The sequence below is a fragment of the Esox lucius genome, chromosome 20 (genome assembly GCF_011004845.1).
Source record: "Esox lucius isolate fEsoLuc1 chromosome 20, fEsoLuc1.pri, whole genome shotgun sequence".
In the NCBI taxonomy this organism is placed as follows: domain Eukaryota; kingdom Metazoa; phylum Chordata; class Actinopteri; order Esociformes; family Esocidae; genus Esox; species Esox lucius.
The window spans coordinates 25,540,287-25,562,951 of record NC_047588.1 but is presented as its reverse complement, the minus strand read 5'-3'; the positions used below and the strand labels follow the sequence as shown (position 1 = coordinate 25,562,951).

Sequence of the window (22,665 nt, the reverse complement as noted above, 5' to 3'; positions counted from 1 at the left end):
ATGACTTGTTACACGGTTCTTTTAATGTTGTCTGATAAAATTTTGTATGGAAATACTTACCAAACATGTTTTTCTATGTTCATGTTGAAGGCAAAATTGAAATGATGTCAGAATGCCATATGACATCTAACCTTTGGTTAAATCCATTACCTCTCATTCAAATATTTAGAAAATATGTTTACAAGGCTGTTTCAAAAAGAATAGTCAACTCATCAACCTGACATGTTGTGACTTATTTTGGTAGGCTGTATACATAGATCAGGGCTCCCGGCCAAAATCAATGTATGGCAGGCAAGCTGTTAAGTACATGACATCACATTCAGTGGGTTTCAATTATACAATGTTCATTTGTATGTATTGGGACATACCATGACATTCAATATAGATCATTTCAAAATGTACCGGAATTATTTGAGAAAGACAATGTTAGGAAGGTGTCAATGGCCTTTATATAATTAGCTATTATGTGTGGCTGTTGACTGGTGTTACTTTGTTAGTTTTGGAAATGAATCTTAAACCTTAAAATATGAAGATCATGTAGCCAAACTTGGCTGTAAATTGTAATTATTTCAGCAGGTGTAGGCTAAATATTCTACATTTGCAAGGTAGAGAAAACAATGCTGCTATAATGAAAGTTAAAACGCCACTCATTGAAAATGTTTGACCAAAAAAGTAACACATTTGTTATGTCTGGAATGTGTCGCAATCTCAGAGCGAGGATGCGCAGTCTGTCCACGTTACTAGGTAAGGGGAAATGAGTAGGGGCGCGTGTCCGAAGCACGCTCCCTGTTGAATTATTGGGGCCACAGGCATCTCCAAAAGACGAGAACGCGCCCTCTGTCTTCACTGCTTCCATCTCCAACACAGCCGTTCCCTTCGTTCCCGGTGATTGGAAGGGGGTGCCCGGACAACCATTCAGTAGCGAAAGAGGGGCCAAAAATGGAGGTGTGCGAGAGACTTTTGTGCCTAGCCGTGGTGTCCAGCATTCTCTGTGTTGGCTCCGTTTTGGGGAAATACGTTAGAGGTATCGTCAATACCAAGGAGGTAAGGTGTTTTGTTGATGGCTATCTCGATTACTCACTTGTGACAAAAGACAGTTATTAAAAGCGACAGCGCATTCTCAGGTAGCGATTTTCTCGGTGTTGAGGCTATGCTAGTGTAACTCGTTTCGAACTTGCATAATCATCCACAAAGCTGTATCAATTCATTTGAGATGTAACAGGCTCTGTCCATACTGTCCTATGTTTGTGCGCATCTAAATGCGCTTCATAATTCTGTCCCTGATTCTGTCTCACAGTGACCGATAGAAGCAAGCTGCTTCTTTTTAAGAGAATGTCATCCTACAGTAGTTGCAAATACGACTGTTTATTTTTTTTGTAATACCGCCAAGCATTAGTGATACCCTATACACAGGCTAACCAAAAAGCAACTCCCACCCGTCCGTCACTTGAAGGTACTAGCCCCGCTGTTAAAGGTGTGCGTCAGATATAGCTCACTCATCGTGTTGTTTATTATTGGTCCTCCTCATCATCAGCTTTGCTCTTAAACTAGCCTATTAGAATCAAAAATAGTCCTCTGATATTAGTCGGGCAGTGTCATCGGCATTTTTTTGCCATTTTTGATTTTCTCGTTGTTTCAAAGAATCCATTCATTATTTGATATTGTGGTACTCGTGTTATTCAGTTGCTGCGAGTGATGTTATTGAGCGTGCAAGTGTAAAGTGGACGAGACAGATGTACGCCATCGACTTTCTCTAACAATGAGTTTTCGAAACATACGGGCATTTCCTTCAACACCAATGAAGTTCATAGCAACACAACAGTTTTCTTATTACAGCTAACCGTCTATTTTGCATGGATGACCATTTTTGGTCAAAGAAAGGAATAATTATTCTTTCACATTAATACTATAAACCTTAAAAGTTATTACAATTTCAACAAAAATCCCTATAATGTTTAAATAAAGATCCATGTACAACTAATAGCAAGACTTCTATTTAGGTTTGGAAGAGTAAATTGCCTTGTAGGGTTTGAGCATGAAGGTAGGGAGGGGTAGTTCCCCATGTTTCTCCGTTGGCAAACACCATGGTCTTCTCGGGGTAGAGTCAAACTCTGCAAAAGGAACTTGTTGGAGTCAACACCTTGATGTATGTGGTGGATAACAGAGTTTTGTCCAGGGTCATGCCAAGGTTCTTTGCAGTCTGGGAGAGAGAGAGTGGAATTTTCAACCATGATGGAGAGGTCCTGGAGCAGATAGACCTTCACCTGGAGAAAGAGCAACTCAGTCTTCTCGAGGTTGAGCTTAAGGTGGCTGGGCTCAGAAATACAGACTGGGAAGTGGGAAAAATTTGTTTCGTATAATTTGCAAATCAGTGATAAGAGAGACCATGTCGGGGTGTAACAGTGTCAAGGTACTTGTTATATATAGAGGAAAGAGGCCTGGATCCCAGCCATGGGGCACACCAGGCAGCAGATAAATCAATGTGGACGAGGACAAAGGAGAGTTTCTGCTTAGGTAGTTCGAATAGCCTCTGTGACAGAGGACAATGGTCGTGGTTAAGATAACAGCATTAAAATACCAGCTGATATACCGGTCTTGATGCTTGATGGTTTGGGTTGTTCTTAGACAAATAACATGATTAGGTCAAAAACTGGATTTTCAAATATTTTGGAACAGAAAGACAAAAGATATACTGTCTCTAGGATTGGCTCCAAGACAAAAGAGATACCTGTCTGTAGGATTGGATCAAAAATAGTCACGTGTTGGCTTCTTGAGGAGAGGAGCAACGCTTGCATCTTGATGTGAGAACTTCACCCAGCCAGTCGTCGAGAACGAGTTGATGAGGGAAGGGAGATCTCCATAGATGGTCTGGAGAAGGGATTGGGTTGAGGGGGCGGATTGTCAGGCGACCGGAAATCTCTAGTTGCAGGGTTTCATCTCGTTTTTTATATTTCTGTGTGAATAAATACACTAAGTTGTACTAATGTAGTGAATTGACCAGTAGAGTACGATTAAATACATTACAGTAGACAATTGTTCAGTACAATAGAGCACCCAAGAGTATTGCAATGTGCTGAACTATTGTGACTTTGCCGTACTGTTCTGCTGTTCTCGACTGTGCTTTGCTGTACTGAGATGTCCAAACTTTTGAGAATTACATATCTACAATTATGCATTCTGTATACAACCCTGTTTCCCCAAAAATTAGGATGCTGTGTAAAATGGAAATAAAAACAGAATGCAAAGATGTGCAAATCATTTAAACCCGATATTCAATAGAAAATCGTACAAAGACGACATATCAAATGTTGAAACTGAAATGTTTTATTGTTCCTTTTAAATTTATAAATTTTCATTTAATTTGATGCCAGCAACACGTTTCAAAAAAGCTGGGGCAGGGGCGACAAAGATTTGAACAATTTAAGAATAACGTTTCGCAAGGTAAAATTGCAAAGAATTTGGGGATCTCGTTAATTTAATATCATTAAAAGATTCAGAGAATCCGTAGATTGCTCTGTACAAAATGAACATTTAGAATATTAGATGGCTGTGATCTTCAGCCCTCAGGCGGCACTGCATTAAAAACAGACACGATTCTGTAGTGGAAATCACTGCTTGGGCTAAGGAACACTTCCGAAAACCATTTGTCACTGCGTCCACAAATGCAAAGAAGCCAGATACAAACAAGATCCACAAATGCTGCCACGTTCTCTGGGCCTGAACTCATTTAAGATGGAATGAGGAAATGTGGAATACTGTCCTGTGGTCTGATAAAACTGTCTTGTCTGCAGTCCAGACCTGTCACCCACTGAAAACATTTGGTGCATTATTAAACAAAAAATACAACCCTGAATGGTTGAGCAGGTGAAATTCTATATCAAGTAAGAATGGGAAAAACATTTAAGTTTTAAAACTACAGCAAAAAACTACAGCAACTGGTCAGTTCCCAAAAGCTTACAGATTGTTGTCAAAAGAAGAGGAGATGCAACACAGTAATAAACATGCCCCTGTCCCAACTTTTTTTAAACGTGTTGCTGATATCAAATTCAAAATGGGCATATATTTTTAAAAAAACAGTAAAATGTCTCTGGTTCAACATTTTATATGTTGTCTTTGTACCATTTTAAATTCAATATAGGGGTTAAATAATTTGCACATCATTGCATTCTGTTATTATTTGCATTTTACGCAGTGTCCCAAAATTCTTGGAAATGGGGTTGTAGTTCAAATCAGGTACCAGGATGTAATTCCACTACCGCTTAACTTACTGTAGTTTAATAACTCAAGGTCGCATATCATAGCTGACACCTATTCTGCGGACAATCTTAATTCTGAGCAGATATTTTACAGAATTTGAATTCCTTTCTGGTGTAAATTCATAAAATGTTTTGTTGTTTATAGAGCTTCATATGGTTTGTTGTACTTTGAAATAATGTTTTTTTGTTTGGCATACATTTGAAAATGAAAGAAAATAAACCTAGTCTTTCATTACTGTGGAATGTCTTGTAACTCTTCTCATGTCAGTGTCCTACTTCAGCATCACAGTCTGAAGATCAGGTATGATATTTAGGCCATAACCTGAATACCTCTTAATATAGGCTAACTCCTGACCCTACACAATATCATTGTCTCATATGTTTAAACAGTTAGACTATTTAAATCTGGTTTCCAAACAAGGTCTATTGAGTATAACTTTGTTAACTACTATGTAATTCCTGGATTAGTACTTGGGATTTAAGGTCATACTCTATGGATTTTGCAGAGCATGAACCTGCGAGAGTGACTCATTGGCTTGATGTTTGCAAAGAAAAACAGTGTGTTGTCCAGGGTCACACTAAGGTTCTTTACACTCTGTGAGAGGGACACCCTGGACATTTCAGCGATGCTGGAGAGATCTTGGGAGTGGACAGGCCTTCCCCCAGAGGAGGAAACAACATTCATCTGGTGTCTGTCTGTTTCCCCCAGTGCCAGTCTTGTTTGCTCACTACCACCAAGGGCAAACACACACACACACACACACTCTCCTTTAAGTCTTAGTAGAGTACACATTCCCAGATCAGCTGGCGAGTTATAATCAGGGTCAGTGGTGAGGATGAAATTAAGCATCCCAGAAATGTTTACATGTGCATAAAAAGCTAAGTGTTTTGATCAGATGTAATGCTTTTCTCCTTTGCCAGGATAATGCATCCACCTGATTGGTGTGGCATGTCAAGAAACAAATTGAACAGCATTATCATTGCACAGGTGCCCCTAATGCTGGGGACAATAAAAGGTAGATGTACTGTAAAATTAGCATTTTCTTTCACTCAGTACCACAGATGTTTCACGTTTTGAGGGAGCTAGTAGATAACATGGAATATCCACCAGATCGATTGCCAGACATTTACATTTAATTCAATAATCAGACACTCCGACTCGGAGCAACTTAATGAGTGGACAATTTTATTTCTCACGCTTTGGAATCAAACACAACCATGGTATTTTAATTACTACACACTACCAACTGAGGCACACAGGGCTCTTTGAATGATCATTTGTTTACTGTAAGCTGCCTCCAATTTTAGAGACTTTGTCAGTACTTTCAACTGGCAGCCAGCCCATAACCTCTATATGCTGCTTCATTACCTGTGGGGTTTTTCTGAGATCAGCGACCTGGAGTGCAGATTAAACTGTGGGTTGGTTCAACCAAAGAATTTCTGCACAAACTCTCACAAACCCCCGTAGGAAAGCTCGTCTGTGCACTCATCTTCCTCACTAGGGCCTTGACCATGCTGCAGTTCGAAGTCAAAACCGTCTTCAGTTGGGCAAATGCTCACCTTTCATTGCCACTGGGACGCTGGAGATGTTTTCTCTTCACAGACGAATCCCAGTTTCAAGTGTACCAGGCAGATGGTTGACAGCATATATAACGTCGTTTTGGCAGGGGGTTCGCTGATTTCAACAATGCAAACAGAGTGCCCCGTGGTGGCAATGGGGTTATGGTATGGGCATGTATATACTAAGGAAAGCAATCCGATTTTAATGATGGCAATTTGAATGCACTGAGATACCGTGATGGGATTTTAAGGCCATTTATCTGCTGCCATTCCCCCATGTTTCAGCATGATAAAGCAGGGCTCCTTGTTGCAAGGATCTCTACTCCATTCCCGGAAGCTGAAAATATCTCATTTCCTCCATGGGCTATTTACTCACCAGATATGTCACCCACTGAACATGTTTTGTGGGAGGGGGACTTTGGTGGGAGGTGTCAAGGCCCTATACAGCAATTTTTTTTTATTTCTATATCAAATAATCTATGTGTAACAACTGATGAATCTATATGTAATATTAGTCATTGTTAAAAATATGTATCTACAATAATAGTAGAATTATAGTCAAAACAAGGCTGGCACATTCTAATGGTGCATATGCTTTTTGTTGTTGAATTGAGCAATCCCAGTCAATATGTAGATTTTTTTTATAATTCTTACTGCTAAATATTTCTAACACTATAGATTTTAATTTCAATAAAAATAAAAATTTGCATATTTCCTTTTTAAAGAAGCATTTTCTGCTCTGGTCCTTTAATAAAGTTTAATTTTGGGTTCACTATTAATAATGAAACATGTTTGGTTAATGTTGTAAAATCGGCTTTTACCTGTCCTGTTGATTACCATTTAAAATGTTCTATCATTAATCATAATAGTTTTGGTCAGAGCCAATACCTGTATAAAAATCTGATTGTGTTCATCTGGTGTTTTTCTATGTACATGTTCTTTATTTTTTATTAACCTGCCCATTTAAAACTCACCTGTACATCTGTCTGAATCTGAACTCTCTGTCCTTTTGCTTCTGTTCTCTGATCTGTCTGTCACTCTTTCTTGTCCTCTTGTACCCTAACACAGTACAAGGTATATGATTAAGGAAGCCAGTGACTATCGACCTTGAGGATTAAGCCTTGTTTACCAAAGCTTATCTAGCAATGGACTGTGTCAACCGTACTATAACACATTTATTAACACTGTTTTTATCCATCATATTAACATTAAGTCATCTTTACTTGTGTGTGCACCTGAGGGAACATGATGTCCCCCTCACTTTTACCACCTCTCTGCCAGTCAGTTCCTTAGTCTCGGGAGTTTCTTGACAGACATTAGATGTTTAGTAATGGGCCAATGACATTCCTACCAGAACTGTAACCTTCGATGTAGATGTTTTGTTCCGGTACTTTAATCGTCCGTGTTGGATCTTAGTCACCATACAAATGACCGTTATAAGGTAGCTTTTATCATAGAAATGTTGATTGAAAAGCCTCACACCTGAATCAAAACGGCAGTATGCTTAATGCTACTTAGACTAGATAGTGTTTTGACAGATGGTGATTATTCCAGAACTGAGTGGGAGTGAATTAATTTACATTAGCTAAAATACATTTACTATTATTTTCTTAAAGGAATGTTGTTTATCGGCAGCACCAGCTTAATCGGCAATGGATCGCTGCAGCTACATGACATGAATTAATGAACAACAGGCAATAATAGGCTTGTGTAGGGCTAAATTCATTACTTGTGCATGCAAAGATTAGTAACTCCAGCAAGGAGAGATGCCAATCAAACCATGAATTGCAGGTGGCTTCATGTTCAGTAACATCAACAAGGAAACATTTCACTACACCAGTGCTCTTCTCTAGCTAACTACAATAAGCTATTTGGCTAGCCCAGTCAGCTAACGTTACTTGAGAGACTCATGTCAAGAAGCTAAACAATATGTTCTTATCGATCTTATCTTATGTCTACTCATTCTCAATGCTGCTCCACACTAAAAAACTAGTGGACATGTCCATATGCCTGACTCTCTGGCTCCCACAGAGCCACAGCATGAACGTTTCTTTGGGTTTGTGTGGAGGGGGTGCATGATTGTTGCCGGCTATGTGTAAACATTAGTAAATTGTTGAATGTTGGTTTATATGTTTTTTTAAGTTTTGAAGAATTCTTTTTTGCGGGGGGTTTGCTTTTGTTTGTGTGTTGTTGTATTTTTTTTTAGGTGTGTGTGTATTTGTGTTTGTGTTTAGGGCAGTGTGTTTGTGCTGCACCGTTGTATCACCTCCCTAAATCATTGAGAGCTCCAGTGGTTTCGGGGTAACTTGACTAGCTGATTGGTTATTCATTGTTAATTAATGACACAGCTTACTGGACGGAGAGGTAGAAAGAAGCTCAGAATAGAGGGGTGCTGAGGGAGGAATGGACAGCAAAACAAAGGAGAGGCGAAGAGGATGGGAGAGGAAAGGAAGAAGAGATGGAGAACGGACAGAGAGAAAGGGAGAGATGAAAATGAAGGAACAGGAGTGGAGAGAGGGAAATGAAGAGACAGGGAGAGTGGGATACATGAAGATAAAGAGACAGGAAGAGAGGGACACATGAAGATAAAGAGACAGGAAGAGAGGGACACATGAAGATAAAGAGACAGGAAGAGAGGGACACATGAAGATAAAGAGACAGGAAGAGAGGGACACATGAAGATGAAAGGACAGGAAGAGAGGGACACATGAAGATGAAGAGACAGGAAGAGAGGGATACATAAAGATGAAAGGACAGGGAGGGAGGGATGTATGAAGATGAAGAGACAGGAAGAGAGGGATACATGAAGATGAAGAGACAGGAAGAGAGGGATGTATGAAGGACAGGGAGAGGGAGGGGTGAGATGGGCGGAAGAGGAATAGGGCCAGAGAGAGACCGGAAGGGACACCCGCTGAATGGGTGTAGTGATTGGATACTGTACTGCATGGAGGAATAACACCTGATTAATGGGTTGTCCAACACATACTCTGACACACCTTCTCTCTGCAACACACACACACACACAGACACCCTCACACTCTCTGACACACTACACACGCTGCATTTCTCTTTGTCACGGTGCAGTGGAGGTGGAGAAATGAGAGCACTAAGGATTAAGGTTGACACCTCATCCGCTGTTCCTCTGCGTTCTGCCCCTTCCTGTTCTCCTGTTACTCTCCGCTGAGGCTGATTGGCCAAGGGCCTTACCACAGGTGACCTCTGGGCTAAGCTCACAGTGAGCTGATTGGATCCTTTGGGTGGGCCATGTATTGCTATAGATCTTTGGTTATTTAATTATTACCCCAGTCAATGTTCCAGTAAACAATTCTGATGGGATTCATTTGACCAAACTGACCTTGTAATTCTTTGTTTTTCCACATACAAGATTGATGATTATGACAGAATCCTGCAGGCTGTTTTAGACGTGAACATGTTTCAACTTGTCTGGAGGGTAGATTGTTTGTTTTCCGTTTGGAGAAAGTTATATTGATTAGAACCATAAACAGTGGTCATAAGCGACATACAGTTGGGTCCGGAAATATTTGGACACTGACAGAATTTTAATAATTTTGGCTCTGTACGCCACCACAATGGATTTGAAATTAAACAACCAAGATGCAATTGCAAGTGCAGACTTCCAGCTTTAATTCAAGGGGTTGAACAAAAATATTGTATGAAACGTTTAGGAATTGCAACCATTTTCATACACAGTCCCTTTATTTAAGGGACTCAAATGTAATTTTTAATACTTTGTCGAGAATCATTAGCAGGCAATGACTGCTTGAAGTCTGGAAAGCATGGACATTACCAAACGCTGGTTTTCCTCCTTTGTAATGCTTTGCCAGGCATTTACTGCAGCTGTCTTCAGGTGTTGTTTGTTCATGTGTCTTTCTTCCTTAAGTTTTGACTTCAGCAAGTGAAATGCTTGCTCGATTGGGTTGAGATCAGGTGATTGACTCGGCCGTTGCAGAATATTCCACTTCTTTGCCTTAGAAAACTCCTGGGCTGCTTTTGCAGTATGTTTTGGGTCATTGTCCATCTGTAAAGTGAAGTGTTGTCCAATCAACTTCGCTGAATTTGGTTGAATCTGAGCAGACAATATATTCCTATACACTTCAGAATTCACCTGGCTGCTTCTGTCACATCATCAATGAACACTAGTGACACAGTGCCATTGGAAGCCATGCATGCCCATGCCATCACACTGCCTCCACCATGTTTTACAGAAGATCTGGTATGCTTCGAATCCTAAGCCTTATCCATACTTTTTTCTTCCCATCATTCTGGTACATGTTGATCTTAGTTTAATCTGTCCAAAGAATGCTGTTCCAGAAATTGGCTGGCTTTTTTGATGTTTTTTTGGCAAGGTCTAATCTGGCCATTCTATTCTTGAGGCTTATGAATGGTTTGCACCTTGTGGTGAACCCTCTGTATTTGCTCTCATGAAGTCTTCTCTATATGGTAGACTTGGATAATGATATGCCTACCTCCTGGAGAGTGTTCTTCACTTGGTTGGATGTTGTGAAGGGTTTTTTCTTTACCATGGAAAGGATCCTATGATCATCCACCACTGTTGTTTTCCGTGGACGTCCAGGCCTTTTTGTGTTGCAGAGTTAACCAGTGCATTTATTTTCTCAGAATGTACCAAACTGTTGATTTGGCCAGTCCTAATGTTCCTGCTATCTCTCTGCTGGAATATTTTTTTTTGCAGCCTAAAGATGGCCTGTTTCACTTATATTGAGGGCTCCTTTGACTGTATGTTGTGGGTTCTCAGCAACAGCTTCCAAATGCAAATGCCACATCTGTAATCAACTTCAGACCTTGCTTAATTGATGACGAAATAACGAAGGAAACAGCGCTTGAGTCACTTACTTTGGTCCCTTGATAAAGAGGGGGCTACATATTAAAGAGCTGTAATTCCTCAACCCTTCCTCCAATTGGGATGGGAATACCCTCCAATTAAAGAAATATATTTGGGTAAAACAGCCAAAGTAACAAAACCTGTGTCAGTGTCCAATTATTTCTGGACCTAAATGTAACAGGGCTTTTTTAACCTCAAAATCACTCAGGGTCACAACTACAGTTAGAAAGTAGAATACTTTTTAGAAAATGTATGGTACATTAGGTTTACTTCTTGTTATGTCTGTCCAGAGTCACTCAATTAGCAATGTTGGCTAACATTATATAGATTATATACATTCATTATAGGAATCCCCCCCCCCCCCCATCTATTAGATGTATTCCTGAACTAGCTCACCTGATTCATCAGGTAAGGGCTTGTTAATTAGTTAATAAGTTGATTCAAGTGTGCTAGCTCTGGGATACATCTAATAGATGGAATGGCTGTGGGGTCCCCAGGAGAGGTTTGGGAACCATTGATTTAGAGCACAGACACCTGTGTTTCTGTTTTCATGTGTCTTTTCTGTTTTTATTACGGCTTAGTTAATTTCTATTAAGTCCTCCGTTCCCCTGCGCCTGTGTCCTGACTCTATTAAGTCCTCTGTTCCCCTGCGCCTGTGTCCTGACTCTATTATGTCCTCTGTTACCACTGTGCCTGTGTCCTGACTCTTAAATGCAACGTTACTATTTTGCACAGAATGTGATCAGAACTTCAAACAAAACCTAACATTAAATGAAAGATCAAATATTAACAAATAGACTCAAAAGGAAATCCCATTGCCACAAGCAGCACTGTACAAATTCAGTTAGGCCTGATGCAAAATATCACACACTCTATCTGCTTATAGAAACAGGTTTGCTTTACGTTGTTGCAGTGCTGTAGCCACAGGGAAAGTGTGAATTGCGGTTGAGCACTTTTAGTTGTGGAAACTTTGAGCTTCTTGGTCAATTCACTGAATCTACTTTTAATATTTTAAATGGAGAAAAAGGCACTGGGAAAGTTGACGTATAACAAAACAAATCATTCATCTCTAGGCTATGTGTCTAGTCTGTGTTTTTATCATCAATTTGTTCCCACACTGCAAATAAAAAAAAAACATTTCAACATTTATTGGTCGCAGATGTTGAAGCAGATGTTGTGGTGGATGTAGTAAAATTTTGCTTAAAATCAACAGAAAGAAAAACTTCACACAGATACAAACTTGTGTGCGCGCGTGCATGTGCGGGTGGGTGGTTTGTGTGTGTGTGTAAAGTAGAAAGGAGAGTTTGTATTGCTGAGAGATTTCGGTGCCTTTCATGGTTTCTATGGCAGCTGCAAACGCAAGCAGCATGGGCCGGTTGCTATGACAATAATGGGGCAATGGTTTGTTGTGTGTGTGTGTGTGTGTGTGTCATTCTAACAAGAGGCTGTTTTGCATTTCTTGGGCAGTCATGTGATGACCCTGGCCGAGCCCCCCAGCCTTGTCCTCTGTGACTGGTGTTACAGGACTGTTAGCACAGTAGTCATGGATACACCTTAATCCTCGGACAGTGCAGTGAAGAGTGTCAGGCTGGATGCTTCCAGAGGTCTAGGTGTTATTGTTCCTCATGTATGACAGACTGTGTTAACTGTGAACTACAGTTAGCTTTCTCTCTTAAATTTGGTCCTGCTATTTATGAGATATAGTGCAGCTGTAATTAAAACCTTTTCTGTGTTCATTGATCACTTCTGTCCAGCCTGGTTGTGTCTGTCTGTCTACATCTGCACCACCCACTGGCTGAAACCCTGCTGCAGTGTCTCATGGAAGGACAGTGAGAAACATAATGCCATCAGCAATATATTTTGGCATGATGCTCGTTGAATAACAAAGCCGGGTTTTCCTGATCTCTCACCGTTATCTCACCTTCCTCCTTTCCTCCATCCTCACATCATCTACTCCACGCCCCCTCCCTCCTCACATCATCTACTCCACGCCCCCCTCCCTCCTCACACCATCTACTCCACGCCCCCTCCCTCCTCACATCATTTACTCCACGCCCCCTCCCTCCTCACATCATCTACTCCACGCCCCCTCCCTCCTCACATCATCTACTCCACGCCCCCTCCCTCCTCACATCATCTACTCCACGCCCCCTCCCTCCTCACATCATCTACTCCACGCCCCCTCCCTCCTCACATCATCTACTCCACGCCCCCTCCCTCCTCACATCATCTACTCCACGCCCCCTCCCTCCTCACATCATCTACTCCACGCCCCCTCCCTCCTCACATCATCTACTCCACGCCCCCTCCCTCCTCACACCATCTACTCCATGCCTCTCCGTTCTCTCCATCCCCTTCCACTGGTCCCCCTTTCTCCACAGGACTGGGTGTTCCTGACTCGCTTCTGTTTTCTCAGTGATTTTGGACGTCTGGACTTCCGATTCCGCTACATAAAGGTTGTCCTAAAAAACAAATGCCCCCCTCAACTATTGTTCTCTGTTTTCCCATCGGTGTTGCCCACTTTCTCTCCTGTCGTCTCTCCTTTCTTTTTTCCCTCGCTGAGAAAATAACCTACTTTACAACTTAGAAATATAGTGTACTCCAGAAAGTCACCTTGTAAAGTATGTTATTTTCTGTGTCTGACAGTGTTTTACAACTCATCCATCATCTCATCTCTGTCCCTCTCGTGAATGTCTGTCCTCACTGAGTATTTGTTCTTTACATCTCCCTTCTCTCTCTCCCATTTGTATTGACACTGTCAGTTTTAATGTCTTTTCTAGTCATATATACCTCTGTTTAACATGGTTGTGTTTATGTTGTATAATTGTTTTAGGACAGTCCTTTTTCATTGTTCCGCTTGTCTTAGTGGTTTACTGTCTGTGTGGTGTTAATCTCTCTCTGCCCTAGTCGCGATGTTGTCAGAACATACTGCTATACTTTGATGACAGCTCTCAGTGGCCAGCTGTGTACAAGAGGCCAGACAAGGTGAGAAACCCTGTGTCACGTAGCCTGGAGTGTGTCTGTACATCGGCTCTGTTTGACTTTACTGAGTTTCTGCTGTGATCTGAGCAGCACTGTGTGTACAGTTTTTGTTATGTGGAGTTAGTTTGGCCAATACTTGTTTATAATGTGTTCACATGATCGCATTTCTGTCTCATCATGACAATGTTTGTTGACCACAGGACTGCTACCAGAAAGAGGCGGTGCTGAGGCCAGAGAATAACCAGGTCATAAACCTGACAACGCGCTACACCTGGTCTGGCTGTGTGGTAAGAACAGGCTCTCTGTTTTCTACACTACAGGGTTGTCTTGTCTTTTTGCCATTGTGACTGCGTGGTTGTTTGTAGTTATTCGCTTAACATATTTTCAGCTGGCTGTTTAGGAAGTGTGAGGACTGTGTGAATATATAACTCCCTCTTTACCGCTGGGTTAGTGTGTGTTGACTCATGGTGTTTTTCAGTGTCTTCTCTGTTAATATATCAACTGTCCCTCTCTGTGTCTCTCAGGTGGAGGGAGAGGGGGATGAGGAGGTGCTGAGCTGTGTGGGAGGTCGTAGTTTCCGCTCGGTGAGGGAGCGATGGTGGTATATCGCTCTCAGCAAGTGTGGGGTGAGCTTTGACCTTTCACCTCTCACTGACGGCTAACGCAACACAGACCCGGTCACCCTGATGACACACATCGGCCACACGACCACCCCCCCCCCCCCCCCCGTCACACACCCACGCACGCACTGTGAACACCTTGACACGTTGACATTGATCGGCCCTTGTACGCTGTCATCCAACACATCACTGGAACAATACCTACAGTACCAGTCCAAAGTTTGGACACACCAGTTCACTTGCAGGTGGCCCAGTTAAAATCACAACTCAATCAGTGGTCTGATGCTATAGGATTCCTGTGTAGGTAATGTGTCATAGCTGTGGTGAGAATGGACCATTTAGATCGCATGGTTGATTCTGCTGTACAGGACAGTACTCAGGGTGGACGGGGAGGCATGTGCAATGTGTGACTGTGCTGGGCTCAGTGTGACGTCTGTGTGTTCGTGGGTGGCGGTGCTCTGCTGTTGTGGCATTTCAACCGCAGTGCATAAGCTCTATGTTCTCATTGCTGAGAGAGTCTTGAGACCCCACAGAATGAAGGTGTATGTGTGTGTGTGAGAGAGAGACTGAGATTGAGACGGTGCGTGTGTGTGTACACTTGAGTGTGTGGCGGCTGGCTAATTTATCCACCCCTGACTGCCATTGTTGGAGTGTTGGTATGGAGTGAGTGTTTGTGACGAGGGACAGACAGGATTGAAGCAGATGTTTCCTGGAGAGTTGTGTGGTCACAGAAGGGATTGGAGGGCTGTTGACGGACACGATGGCTAATGGTGTTGGACTGAAGTTAAAGCTCTGTCTCCGGTCCACACCGCCCCGGGGACACTTCCTGCCTCGCCTGCATACTGTCACCACAGAACACAGCTTCCATGTCCTCTCACTTCCTTATTCTCCGAGGAGCTTATGTCACTCACTCTCTTTTTTTCATCACTTTTTTTTTCTGTCTGTTTTATTCTTCCTGAAATGCCAACTTCAAAGCATAGCAAACGAAAGCATCTTTTTAGATCCATCGATCCATTGCCAATGTGTTTTTTGCGATACCCTAACATACACTACCATAGTCTAACATATTCTAACATATTCTAACATATTCTAACATAGTCTAACATAGTCTAACATATTCTAACATACCCTAACATAGTCTAACATAGTCTAACATAGTACCATAGTCAAGGCATTCACTGGAACATGTAGTGGAATTAGTAGAGATTCTATGGTTGCCTTTCATCCTGTCTACCACACAGGGAAGGCTACTGTGCCTCTTATTGATTATAGGATTAAATAGGCTCCAATACAGCACAGTTGAGTTGGAGACCATGATAGCGTAGTCCTTCTCAAATTTAGTTCGGCACTAATGTGCTGTCCTTTTCTGATTGATTGTGCCGCTGCTGCCTTTTGGATGAAGTGAATCTCGGCTTTAGTGTGAATTACTTTGGTCTGTTATTTCACGAGGTCAGTAAGTAGCTTCATGGTTTTTAGATCAGCTATAGCAGTTGCAAGCTATTGAAGTGCACCTTTGGTCTTTCGAATGTTAATGCTCACCCTGTCAAATTAAACAAGACTCAAATAGGCCTATGGATAAAGACTGTATGGATCGTTTGATTGAAATTGCAATGAAGGCTCACTTGATGTGAGCTCAGCAGAGAATCTGGCAGCATCGGGCCCAGATCAAGGTATAATAAGGAGCTCATTCTAAAACAATGAGAGCTATTGGAATTTCATCAGTTACAAATTACTTGAAGCTCCTCTGGACTGGATTAAAAAATAATATTTCCCTCCCCATTTTTCTCCAGGTAGCGATTGCATATATTTTGGGCAGTCCCTTTGTTTTTTCTCTTTCTGTCCATACCTAGGCCTTTCCATCTCCCCATCTCTTTCTCTCCATGTCCCCATCTTGTTCTCTCCATGTCCCCATCTTGTTCTCTCCATGTCCCCATCTTGTTCTCTCCATGTCCCCATCTCGTTCTCTCCATCTCCCCATCTCTTTCTCTCCATGTCCCCATCTCTTTCTCTCCATCTCCCCATCTCTTTCTCTCCATCTCCCCATCTCGTTCTCTCCATGTCCCCATCTCTTTCTCTCCATCTCCCCATCTCTTTCACTCCATGTCCCTATATCTCCTCCTGGTCCTGCCTGGCTAGTGGTGCTATTGATTTTGTGACAGTACACACTTCGTGCTCCATACTCATTTGATGGAATGACTTGAGTCTTGGCTGCCAGATGAAATTAAAGGTTTTTTTCTCACTCAGTGCAACAACACAAAGTCTGTGAACTCCTCTGTGAAATCAGCTTGTTGTACACTTTTGCTCAATCTCACTCACTAGTCCTTTCCTGTCTCTCTCTCTACCTGTTTCCCTCTGTCTTTCCCTCTGATATTCCTCTATCTCTGTCAGGGGGAGGGATTGCAGCTAGAGTATGAGATGAAGCTCACCAACGGCCAGTCTTTCTGGACACAGCATTTCTCTGCAGACGAGTTTGGTGAGAACTACACACATTTCACAATGAATTTTAATGGCTCTTCCAACTCTATTTAACACGGCCAATAAAGCATATTGAACTGAACAAATTATGATAATACAGGGATGGATGAGTAATGATGATGATATATGAACATGAGCAGAATGTATAAATTGGGAGGAGAAGCTGTGTAGTAAATTGCCATGTAAAGCTGCTCCTTCATTATGATTTTCCTGTCTGCGTGTCTGCCTGTGTATATAATTCCAGCCCCAACCCTGATCTCTACATGTCTCTCCCACTTTCTTACTTCTCAGGGATCCTGGAGACTGACATCACATTCTTAGTGATCTTCTCCCTGGTCTTTATCCTGTCTTGTTACTTTGCCTGTAAGTGCCTAAGGAACACCATCAGCCCCTGTCTTTACCTGCCTCCCAGAAAGCACTTAGCACTCAATCCTAACCTGAGATTTTGACACAAATCACTGACATAAACGTGTGATTTACCAAGTCAGAATTATACAATCCCTTAGTGCTAATCCTTTCTGGAATAAGGAAACATTTCGGGAAAAATAAAGTTTGTCTTTTTAGCAGTAGTTCACAAATGTTTTTGGCCTGTGACCCAGTTTTGATATAACCTAAAAAGTGTTCTATGTGATCTTAAATTTGCACAAAAACAATATGCACTTCTGCCATGACATAGTGCATATAACACTCACATTTCTGCTCACGTTTTCAGGTGCTGAATAAAAATCTAAAGTTCTGTGATTTTATTGCATTTTCAAAGATTCAGCGTTATGTAGCAAATGTGCCCCACCCCCGATCTTACGATCTGATCTTGGCAGCTGCTCTGTGCAAATAAAATGTGGGCAGACTACCCTAGGTTATATTATGAGATTGTTATGGGACCTTCCAGGTGGTGCAGTGGTCTAAAGCACTATTTTGTAGCAGTAAGCTGACTACCACAGTCTAGATTCAATGCTTTTCCCTGGGGACTGGGCAGGCTTCATAAGTGGGATTGTGTCATCTTAGTGCCTTAGTGACCTGGATAATACATTTTTCTACAATCAAAGGCTGTAATAAAAGATCTTCATCTACTTCTTTACTAATTCAGAAAAGGTTTAGGTCACATCTGGGGTTGTGACACCTAGTTGGAATCAGGAAATAAGGGTGGCCTCAGCCAGGGGAAGTAACGCGGGGCAGATGAAGGCAGACCTGACAACGTTACAATATGGAAGGGAAATCCTCAGAGTATACAGTCCTTGTGTCTACATATACACATACTCCAGCTGCATATTCTAATGCCTAACACACCCCTCTCCGTCTGTCTCTCACCCCCTCACTCTCTCATTCACCGTACGTCTTTGTTGCCGTCTCTGATGCTTTCTTCTCCCTGCATCTTCCCCTGCGCTCCCTCTTTGTGCCCCTCTCTCTCGCACCTGTCCGTGTCTCTACCCGTTCTCTTGCTTTCTTTCCCCCTCAGATAATCTGAAGGGAAGGCAACTTCTCCATACGACATATAAGATGTTCATGACTGCGGCTGGTGTAGAGGGTGAGTCCAGACTAACTCCGTGCACGCACGCGCGCCGGAGGCTGCAGCAGCGTCAGGGTCTGACCCACACACTGCCGCCCCCGACATCTTACATGGTAACGACACCCGGTCATGGTAGATGGTAACTAATGCTTCAGCACCACATGGCTAGGAGAGCTCCCGGTCTCCGTGTAGGGTCACTTAGGGCTTCTGGCGCAAGGAACAGGCTCTGCAGTGCAGAAGAGTGAAATGTCACTCTCTCCTTCTCTCACTCCCCATCCTCCGTCCCCTCTTGTCTCCTCCCCCCCCTCAGTGCTCAGCCTGCTGTTCCACTGCATCTACTGGGGCCTGTACGCTAGAGATGGAGTGGGCAACGGCAGTCTCAAGATAATGGGTGAGACTTGTCAACAACGACCTGATAAAGTCGGTGTGAGGGAGTGCAAATGAGGCACATCCCAGTGTCTTGTTTTGCTTGTGTGTGTGTGTGTGTGTGTGTGTGAGAGGCTGCCTGGAGGGAGGGAGTTCACGCCTGTGTACATATGTGCACGTGTGTGGAAAATGGGCACGTGCCGACCTGATTTCCCGTTCTAGCGTGATGTTACGGATTAAGATACTATAACCTACTTAGAGTAACCTCTCCATCACTCTCTGTAATGTTCTTCCCCCCATGCTCTACTCTCCCTCCCTCTCTTCTCCTCCTCCTCTCCCCCTCCCTCCCTGTGCCTCCATCTCCCCAGGGAAATTATTGTTCTCCGTCAGTTTCCTGGTGTTCCTGCTGATGCTGATTCTGCTGGGGAAAGGCTTCACTGTCACCAGGTGGGGAGTGTGTGTCTCAGGCCGTCTGGATACCTGTGGTCAAGGATAACTTTCCCAGCCTCTCCCCTGAGTGACATGTCTTTCTGACTTCCTGCCCTTCTGGCTGTCACTCTCACTGCTTCGTCACAGTTTGACTCTGGATTAGGAACTCCAGCCACTCAGTTTTACAGATCCCAACTCCCGTCTTTCTTTCCTAGTGTTCATATCTACCCTCAGGGATCTGTACCTTTTTCCTGAATTATCTTACTGTGTTGTGATGTTATTGTGACTTTAATGCAGCAATAATGGCTCTGTCTCTGACATGGGGTGATAAATAGCCATTTAGATGAGCTGTCTACAGTGCATCATAAAAATGTATGTGTTCATCTCTGTGTATGTGTTTTTCTGTGTGTGAAGGTTAATCCTTCTGTTTGTTTCTGTCTCTGTATGGGTGAATGCTAAACCCTCTGTGTGTATCTGTTTCTGTCTGTGAAGGCTTACCCCTCTGGGTATCTGTCTCTGTGTGTGTGAAGGCTAACCCTTCTGTGTATCTGTCTCTGTTTGTGAAGGCTAACCCCTCTATGTGTATCTGTCTCTGTGTCTGTGAAGCCTAACCCCTCTGTGTGTATCTGTCTCTGTGTCTATGAAGGCTAACCCCTTTGTGTGTATCTGTGTCTGTGAAGGATAACCCCTCTGTGTGTATCTGTCTCTGTGTCTGTGAAGCCTAACCCCTTTGTGTGTATCTGTCTCTGTGTCTGTGAAGGTTAACCCCTTTGTGTGTATCTGTGTCTGTGAAGGATAACCCCTCTGGGTGTATCTGTCTCTGTGTCTGTGAAGGCTAACCCCTTCGTGTGTATCTGTGTCTGTGAAGGATAACCCCTTTGTGTGTATCTGTCTCTGTGTCTGTGAAGGCTAACCCCTTTGTGTGTACCGGTGTCTGTGAAGGCTAACCCCTCTGTGTGTATCTGTGTCTGTGAAGGCTAACCCCTTTGTGTGTATCTGTGTCTGTGAAGGCTAACCCCTCTGGGTGTATCTGTCTCGGTTAGGGCACGGATCAGCCACAGTGGATCTGTCAAGCTGTCCATCTACATGACAGTCTACACCATCACCTACATCATCCTCTTCATCTATGAGGCAGAGGTACTGCAATGTACAGTGGGGCAAAAAAGTATTTAGTCAGCCACCAATTGTGCAAGTTCTCCCATTTAAAAAGATGAGAGAGGCCTGTCATTTTCATCATAGGTACACTTCAACTATGAGAGACAAAATTAGAAAAGAAAATCACATTTCTAATGGATTTCTAATGAATTTATTGGTAAATAATGATGGAAAATAAGTATTTGGTCAATAACAATAGTTAATCTCAATACTTTGTTATATACCCTTTGTTGGCAATGACAGAGGTCAAAGGTTTTCTGTAAGTCTTCACAAGGTTTTCACACACTGTTGCTGGTATTTTGGCCCATTCCTCCATGCAGATCTCCTCTAGAGCAGTGATGTTTTGGGGCTGTCGCTGGGCAACACAGACTTTCAACTCCCTCCAAAGATTTTCTATGGGGTTAAGATCTGGTGACTTGCTAGGCCACTCCAGGACCTTGAAATGCTTCTTACAAAGCCACTCTTTCGTTGCCCGGGCGGTCTGTTTGGGATCATTGTCATGCTGAAAGACCCACCCACATTTCAAGACCAACAAGGACATGTTCCCATGCCCTTGCTGATGGAAGGAGGTTTTCACTCAAAATCTCACAATACAAGGCCCCATTCATTCTTTCCTTTATACGGATCAGTCGTCCTGGTCCCTTTGCAGAAAAACAGCCCCAAAGCATGATGTTTCCACCCCCATGCTTCACAGTAGGTATGGTGTTCTTTGGATGCAACTCAGCATTCTTTCTCCTCCAAACACAACAAGGTTATTTTTTACCAAAAAGTTCTATTTTGGTTTCATCTGACCATATGACATTTTCCCAATCCTCTTCTGGACCATCCAAATGCTCCCTAGAAAACCTCAGACGGCCCTGGACATGTACTGGCTTAAGCAGGGGGACACGTCTGGCACTTCAGGATTTGAGTCCCTGGCGGCGTAGTGTGTTACTGATGGTAGCCTTTGTTACTTTGGTCCCAGCTCTCTGCAGGTCATTCACTAGGTGTGATTCTGTGATTTTTGCTCACCGTTCTTGTGATCATTTTGAGATCTTGCGTGGAGCCCCGGATCGAGGGAGATTATCAGTGTATGTCTTCCATTTTCTTATAATTGCTCCCACAGTTGATTTCTTCACACCAAGCTGTTTACCTATTGCAGATTCAGTCTTCCCAGCCTGGTGCAGGTCTCCAATTTTGTTTCTGGTGTCCTTTGACAGCTCTTTGGTCTTGGCCATAGTGGAGTTTGGAGTGTGACTGTTTGAGGTTGTGGACAGGTGTCTTTTATACTGATAACAAGTTCAAACAGGTGCCATTAATACAGGTAACGAGTGGAGGACATAGGAACCTCTTAAAGAAGAAGTTACAGGTCTGTGAAAGCCAGAAATCTTGCTTGTTTGTAGGTGACCAAATACTTATTTTACCGAAGAATTTACCAATAAATTCATGAAAAAAAACTGCAATGTGATTTTTTTTCTCATTTTGTCTCTCATAGTTGAAGTGTACCTATGATGAAAATGACAGGCCTCTCTCATCTTTTTAAGTGGGAGAACTTGCACAATTGGTGGCTGACTAAATACTTTTTTGCCCCACTACAAACCATACATAAAGTACAACACTATAAAAACAAAATGTTCAAACAGCTCATTCAATATGTGAAGTACAACACTATAAAAACAAAAGGTTCAAACAGCTCATCCAATATGTGAAGTACAAAACTATAAAAACAAAAGGTTCAAACAGCTCATCCAATATGTGAAGTACAACACTAAAAACAAAATGTTCCTACTGTAAACCCAATATGTGAAGTACAGAACTATAAAAACGAAAGGTTCATAGTGTACATCAATATGTGAAGTATAACACTATGAAAAGAATGTGAAGTACAACACTAGTGCAGTATATGATGTTCAAGGTTTTAACGCCGACCGTGGTGAAACATACTCATCAACTTAGCATGAACCATGTCTGTTACAAGTGTATAATGTGCTGTACTGTAATATCGGACCGGTCCATTTTGGAAACAAGTTTTAGACATCAATGGACTTCCTAGTCAAGACGTTCTGTAACCTTAACAATGGGAAAGCTCTTCCCTCCTGAGGATCTCTCCTACTCAACATTTAAAATCTCTCCTTCTCAAAACACACTTGACATTTAAATCTAGAACAGTGTTTCTCAACCCTGCCCCTGGGCGCCCCCCTGCCCTGCATGTTTTTGATCTCTCCCTGCTCTGTCACACCTGATTCAAATGATCAGCTCATTATCAAGTCCTTCATGAGCTACATCAGGTATGTTAGAGCAGGGAGAGATCTAACACATGCAGGGCAGGGGGGTGTCCAGGAGCAGGGTTGAGAAACTCTGATCTAGATCAGGGTTTCCCAATCCTGGTCCTCGGGACCCAAAGGGGTGCACGTTTTTCTTTTTGCCCCATCACTCACACACCTGTTTTAAATGTTGCCCTACCACTTACACACT

General features: G+C 42.6%; 1 protein-coding gene across 2 annotated transcripts in view; it reads left to right on the top strand.

Moving 5' to 3' along the window:
• The first annotated feature begins 13 nt into the window (after nucleotides 1-13).
• Nucleotides 14-22,665, top strand: part of tmem145 (transmembrane protein 145) — a 34,580-nt gene continuing 11,928 nt past the window's right edge. For both annotated transcript variants that reach the window (XM_010894126.4, XM_010894125.4), the window contains exons 1-11: nucleotides 14-1,044; nucleotides 13,059-13,133; nucleotides 13,585-13,662; nucleotides 13,860-13,946; nucleotides 14,184-14,285; nucleotides 16,668-16,752; nucleotides 17,046-17,117; nucleotides 18,211-18,279; nucleotides 18,572-18,652; nucleotides 18,996-19,074; nucleotides 20,100-20,193. In XM_010894126.4, the coding sequence (XP_010892428.1) occupies nucleotides 940-1,044; nucleotides 13,059-13,133; nucleotides 13,585-13,662; nucleotides 13,860-13,946; nucleotides 14,184-14,285; nucleotides 16,668-16,752; nucleotides 17,046-17,117; nucleotides 18,211-18,279; nucleotides 18,572-18,652; nucleotides 18,996-19,074; nucleotides 20,100-20,193 (927 nt within the window). In that variant the 5' untranslated portion in view covers nucleotides 14-939. The remainder of the gene's footprint in view (nucleotides 1,045-13,058; nucleotides 13,134-13,584; nucleotides 13,663-13,859; nucleotides 13,947-14,183; nucleotides 14,286-16,667; nucleotides 16,753-17,045; nucleotides 17,118-18,210; nucleotides 18,280-18,571; nucleotides 18,653-18,995; nucleotides 19,075-20,099; nucleotides 20,194-22,665) is intronic.